At 37.5% G+C, this 6,821-nt stretch overlaps 1 protein-coding gene across 1 annotated transcript; it reads right to left on the bottom strand.

The window, feature by feature from the left end:
* Window positions 1-479: 479 nt before the first annotated feature.
* On the bottom strand, window positions 480-6,818 carry ZUP1 (zinc finger containing ubiquitin peptidase 1; the record flags this gene model as incomplete). Its single annotated transcript, XM_010707457.2, has 9 exons — window positions 480-981; window positions 1,233-1,453; window positions 1,779-1,930; window positions 2,608-2,776; window positions 3,099-3,287; window positions 3,713-3,881; window positions 4,182-4,291; window positions 5,189-5,305; window positions 6,698-6,818. Coding segments are annotated over 9 exons (1,296 nt in total), but the record flags the coding sequence as incomplete, so codon positions are not given.
* Window positions 6,819-6,821: the final 3 nt, after the last annotated feature.

Here is a 6,821-nt window from a genome sequence, read left to right as displayed (position 1 = left end):
TTTTAAGTCCATGCCTGACAGTGGAGACTTGCAAGGAGCTTTCAAAGGACCATGTAGGCAGGACTCACAGCATCCTTTTGGTTTTATATGTTGCAGAAGTTGTAGGCAGGTACTGTGAAGTCTGATAGGACAGACTGTGCCCTAGAAGCATGATTTTTAAAACTATTATCAGAGCAACATCTTAATTAAAAAATATATTTATTCATAATACAAATTATTTTCTTTCCACACCCCAATGGTTTGTCTCATACACACTCTTGGAGCAAACAATCTCCACTTTGTACACCACTGCCTCCTCCTGCCCCATGCTAATACTGACCCACTTCATAAGCACACTTTTGTTAGCAAGGAATGCACCAGGAGAAGGCAAATGATTAAAAAGAAATGCAGTAGTAAATGAATCCCTGCTGGAATAATTTATGCCAGGTGAAAATACTGAATTGCTTCTGTACTTCACAAATAGTTGCTGAAGAAGTTGCTGAGATACAAAAGATACTCTTTAATTAAATTTTACATGGGATGGAACATTAGCCATAGAGCAAGTATAAATGTACTTACAGAGATAAAGTTGACCAGGCACTCCAAAAAAAAAAAAAAAAAGTGTTTCACAGTATTTTTACCCAGTGCTTATTGATAATTAACTACAGTGCATAGCTTGCTACAGGGCAGTGGATGTTACTTTATAATTTAAGCAACTAAGAAAATACCCAATTTTCTGCTAGCCTAAGCAGCTAATACTGAAGAGTTACACTTCGCCTGGAGGGAAGTGCTTTGACTGAAGATTAAAATTATAGGCTTAAGTCTGATGTTGTGCTTCTCCAAGCTTCTAGACATAACTTAGGTGTAAAAATTGTTAAGCTAGTCACAGTCCAATATGACTAGTTCAGTGTTTTGTATTCAGCAGATTTCAGAAAGAGGTAGATAAGACGTCCTTTAAGGAATCTTCTCTGATGTTAAGACCTGAGAAGCCAGACAGCGAGCCTAAAAAGAACAGGGGAAGGAGAGTGAATAGTTTAACAAATGAAAACATCTTTTTTCAGTCACTGATTTGGAAAACACACTTATTAAGGGGTTATATTTTAATATTTTAAAATATAAATAGAATCTTTGGAGAGAAGAAAAAAATACATGTTTCCCTCCCCAGAAAACACACTACTGTAGTTATTGTGTTCTGAATTCTAATGCACATTCTTTTAAATTTTCTTACACAAATTATTTCCTAAAATACTTACAGTTTTCTCTTCCAATGTGAGGATGCCATCTACAGCAACTATCTGGTATTGCTTTTCTTTTAAGCCACCCATAAACTTTCGAAGTAGTTTGAGACTAGTGCCATCACTGTTCAGTTTTAACAGTTTCTGCATTTCTTGAGAAGGACATCCAGGATCAAATAGTAGTAAACATAAGGCTTTATTCTTCTTTTCTTCTATGCCTACAACAGTACGGCTATGACCTAGTTTCAAACAGATTTTCAGTATTTTAGAAAAACAAAATCCCATTTACTTGCTTGTAGCTTATTTTACTGCTTATTTTTAAATCAAGCAAAATATTAGTTGAAGTTTAACATAGTAATTGTAATTAAAAAGCAGATGTCAAAAAGCTGATATTCCACTCATGCTTTTCTACCCAGTAAAAATACAAAATTATTATTACGCTTTTTAAACAAAAAATTAACAATGAATAGGCCTTCAATTAAATGAAGAACACAAGACTGCTCTAAATCACAGCACGCATAGAGGAAAAAGTTAGAGAACAAATCAGTACATTGTGATGCTGACCTTGATGTTGCAAGTAGATAGGTGGCTTGGAAGTGCACACTACCTTTGCAGTACTTTCATTATCTGTAGAATAGTAATGTAAAATCCACTCAAACAAACGAGGGTGTGTACCTGTGGGACCAGTTGGTTTGTGAAAGTCAATAATTTGGCACCTGTAGAACATTAAAAATTAAAACAAGGTATTAAATTTGAAGCACTTCCTTTAAAAAAAAAATCACCTCTCAGTCCCTCCCTCCTTCAGGAAGAATGCTTCATAAACAGCTGCAATTCCAGGCACTAACATTCACACTGTTTTAGTTGTATGTTTGCTCTTATTTTAAATACAGGCATAGAAGATAGGCCAACTACAAAGGAATGCAGTAGGTACTGTTCAAAACCACAGTCTTTACTCTGTGGCAAATAAATACTCCATTCTGTTTTCTGCCAAACAAGAGCTTAGGAAGTTTGCAAAAATCCAAACATTAGATTTCTGTAGAAATACCAGAAAGTAAAATTAACAGCAGAATATGCAAGTGGGTAGCTGAAATTCAGATTCTTCTCAAGGTGAAACTAGAGAGAAAACAAGTTTTTAAATCAGTACTTAATTGCATGCATATATGGCACAATTCCTCAACAAGTCTCAATGATATAAATAGTTATTCTCCTTGCTTATCTGCATAAGTAGTTACACAGCTTTATGATGCATTGACTACACTGTATCCACTTATAGGCTGGCTCAATTTGAAGTCACTATAGTGGATGGTTTGTCTTCATAGTTGACAATTTTGACCCTTTAAAGGTATATGCTTGACTATCACTTAAAAATAAAAACAGAAAAAGCAATACTTACTTTATCCTGAGACTGGTTAACAGTGAATAAATTTCACATGCTCCTATCCATGCCTTGGAACCACATAATCGGTTGTTGAAGTGAGATGCTCCATGAGGATCAAAGCCTTCTTTCCAAGCATCTTCAATCATGGATTGAATCTTCGGTATGCTAGGAATTAGTGCAGTATCTGAAACACAGAAGCTTTTGTATTGCAGCTACAGTTACCAAAATAATGTATTAAGAACATCCAGCCTCTTTTATAAGAGGTAATAGATATTAGAAAAATACACCCTCCCAAAAAAACTCCAAAACTAAAGCTTCAACCATATCATGCCTTACCAATATTCACCACCCTTCCAATTCTTTTCACAATATGCGCTAGAGTTCTAACAAACATTTAATAGGTATAATTGACATTGATAAGCTTTGCTGTATAAACAAAAAGGTAAAACATCAACAGGTCGTCATCTGAGGCATGTAAAACAAATAGGAAGTATTTTGATTACTACCTCTCAAGCAGTCATTATACAAGCTGTTTTGCAAGAGTGAGGAAAGGAGCATTTGGAAATTCCTGTAACCACAACCCCAGCCTTTGTCACCCAAAGATGATTGGAAGTGATCTACTCCTGCTGAAAGCCAAACATGCCTCACATCTTTGTTTTCATTCTGGTAGTATTTGCACAATGCCTCAGTGATTCCTAGAACAACAACAAATACAAAATCTGTAGAATGAATTACAATGTGCAGGAAAAGATTACAACTAACTGAAACACAATACAAAAAGCTACTATAAATTTGAATAGCTATCCTGTAGCACTAGGTAGTAAACAAACATATTCTCTGAAAGACAACCCATATGCAACAGGAGATTTTCATCTTATGATATGTATCGTATTTGGGCTCTTAACCACTCAATGTGATTCCAAAGTTTCACCCTCCCATGGACCACCCACTTCGAAAGAAAAAAAAATTAGAAGGATGGATGTTACAGACATGCTCCACATTAATACTGTTTGCACCCTAATACCAATCTGAAGTGGTCAAACATTTTGCTAAAAACACCTTTGTTCACCACAAACTATGCCTAAAAGCTACACACTTCATTGCTGAACTGCTCTTTTACCTGAGGTTTTTGTTTTCCCATCATCTATACCAAAAGCCAAACATTCCATCATGTCAGCTTTTCTCTTGTGATACTCAAAGGGCTGCATCCTTCCTCTATTAACTTCTCTTTCCATATTATTCAGGAATTGCTTCTTGTAGCCTCCAGAACCATCCAAGCCATACTGTCTCTGTTAGGGATACAGCGTTTATAATATAAATTCCATTTTTTAAATTCTTGTTCAATGATTTAAGAAGCAGCGTGCACAATCAGCAACATTGAAAAATAGTGAACAATAAGACATAAAACCTTTGTACTTACAGCACAAGCTGCTCTTGACACCACCTCTTCAGTACAGCCTACCTGACTGCATAAGTCTGACCCGATATGACTACTCTTATTTTCATATAATATAGGAAACAGTTTCAACATCATCAACTTCAAATGGCACAACTCTTAATAATTTTCCCATTTACAAACATTACTGTACCTGTAGCTTTTTAAATTCTTCCTTCTCTCGCTTCTCTTCTTCAAGTCTCTGCTGTTTATCTTCTTCAGTTTGAAGCCGCTGAGCCAGTTCTAAATCTCCACTGCCTCCACCTATTCAGGAATAACATTCCAGAACAAGAGAACTTTACCAGGAGGTTAACAGTGCTTTGATGGATTGTTTACTTGAGGATTCTTTTCTAAACAGACACTGACAAACACAGCTACACATCACTTTTCAAGAGGGATCCCGCACTATGCTGAGCTATTAGCAAGGAGTACTAAACACAAATAACAGCATTCAGTCTATTAAGACTCAAATTCCTGACTTGGAGAATGTGTGTGCAGTCACAGATGCAGTTGCTTGGCAAATAATGCAAGTATAGCTCTACTACTAAGCAAACATCTTTTGGTGTTTTACATAATTATTAGTAAGAAATTCTAGTTTTTTGAATAATAGACATATCGGTTTCTCAGATCCCTCCTAGCAATCTCAGAGTGACAAAAAGAAACTTGGGATCAGAGACTGCATAGTCAATCTCCAGCATTTTATTAGCTATGCAAATAAAGCAAACTTATTTTGATTTCTTTACCCTATCGTTATGACTCTGAACGTTTACAGAAAAGAACTAAGAAAAAAATCAGTAGTTTTCAAAAGACTATTTTGAACTCTTCACATGGGAATGAGCTATTAGATTCTGCGAAGGTAACCCTTTTATAAGGCTAGAATATGTAAGCAGATATCTTTTATATATTTATAATTCTAAGTTTTAGTGTTACCTAAGATTTAGAATATTTACTGAATAACCATGCATAGAAAGACACTTCTCATAGCACATTGTAATTAAGCAAAGCACAACGGAAGTGATAGAACTTGCGTTTAACTTCATTATGAATCTATTCAGTTCTCTTTTTAAATAAAGAAATGTTTTGTTTAAATTTTGTAAGAGATTCTGTACTGCAACATGCAAGTATTTTCAAAGATTATCAAGCTTGCATCCTTTCAAGTACCTTCTGGAAAGCTGTGTTCCTCTAAGTGTAAATCCACATGTTCCTCGAGAATCTGAATGTCTGTACAGGTAAGACCACATATTGGACATTCATATAGCTGTTCAACATTCTCCGTGTCTGAAAAAGAAATACAGTTTCTCGCTTAATGCAATTCCTGGTCATTCTTTTCTGCTGTTTGTAAGAATCATCCCCCAGCAGCTCAAGATAAACAAAAATAATTGTGCTGGTATTGAAATTCTCCAGTGGAAGGCAGCATATGCCTTGCTTAATAGCTATGGCTCTTAGCACTTATGAATTCATATATAAATACCTGTAAAGTTTGAAGATACATTTTTCCCCGATCCTATTCAGCAAAATTTTCCCTATTAAACTCACCACAACTAGCTATAATATTTTTTATTAAAGCCTACAAAATGCCAATCAAATATCAAACCTTCAATGAAAAGATATGTCCTGCTGATGGAAGAACACTTGCTTACAAAATCTTAATGCTTGTATGACAACACAGCAGTCAGCAGGCAGAAAAAAAACTACAATGCTGTCATTTTTTATTAATCTTCCTGTGTTTCCTCAGCTATTTCTTCTGCACTTTTATTGTTATTATGAAGAGTATCATATAACAGCTAAGGTTCAGAAGATCATCTGGAGATCGCCAGGACCTTCAAACCATGGTCATGTCAAACAGGCTCAGGGTTATTACTCAGGGTCTTTTCCAGTCACTTTTCTGAGGTTGGAAACTCCACAATGTTCTCATTTCAGTGTTTGACAAGTCTTGCAGTAACAGCTTTCTTATGTTTCAGTGATAGCTCCTTATTTCACTTGCTGCCTGCAGTCCTGCTACTATACACTACAAAGACTTAACCTTTAGTGCCCTCTCTTTTAGTCACCTAGCCTCAGAATCCAACTCATCTGAGTTGGAAGGTGCCTTTAATAGCTATCTAATTCAACTGCCCTGCGAGGAACATTGACACTTACAACTCAATCAGGGTGCTCAGCCCCATCCAGCCTGACCTTGAGTGTCTCCCAGGGATGGAGCTTCCACCACCTCTCTGGACAGCCTGTGCCAGTGCTTCACTGTCCCTACTGAAAAAACCTTCTTCCTAATATCTAAAATAAATTTCTCCTTTCTTAGTTTGAAACCATTTCCCCTTGTCCTATTCCTGCAGACACTGTGGTGAGGAGACAACTCCTTCCTTCTTAGTTCCCCTTTAGATACTGAAAGGCTACTCTCAGGTCTCCCCAGAGCCTTCTCTTCTCTAGGCTGAACAGCCTCAGATCTCTCAGCCTGTCCTCATGGGAGAGGTGTTCCATCCCTTGGGTTTTTGTAGCTCTTCTCCATCAGATCTATGTCTCTCCTGTACTGAGCATTCCAGCAGAATATGGTCAATAACAGCATACCACGCCGTCGATTACACCGTCACATTCTGCATTCTTAACATCATTCCTTTTCCCTGCCAGCACAGCCAACGCGTTACACCAGCGATGCCACGCCGTATGGGAACCACCCACCTGCGCCGAGCAACTGCCCGTGCCGCGCCCTGACGTGCGCCTCCAGCTGGCGCCCCGCCGCCTCCCCGCAGAAAGGGCACTCGAGCTCGGGGCTGCGGGGCAGCTGCTGGGGCTCCGGGTGCGC

This window comes from Meleagris gallopavo, chromosome 2 (assembly GCF_000146605.3).
Source record: "Meleagris gallopavo isolate NT-WF06-2002-E0010 breed Aviagen turkey brand Nicholas breeding stock chromosome 2, Turkey_5.1, whole genome shotgun sequence".
NCBI lineage: Eukaryota > Metazoa > Chordata > Aves > Galliformes > Phasianidae > Meleagris > Meleagris gallopavo.
Note: the sequence above shows the minus strand (reverse complement) of the source record. Positions and strands in the feature narration are given on the sequence as shown.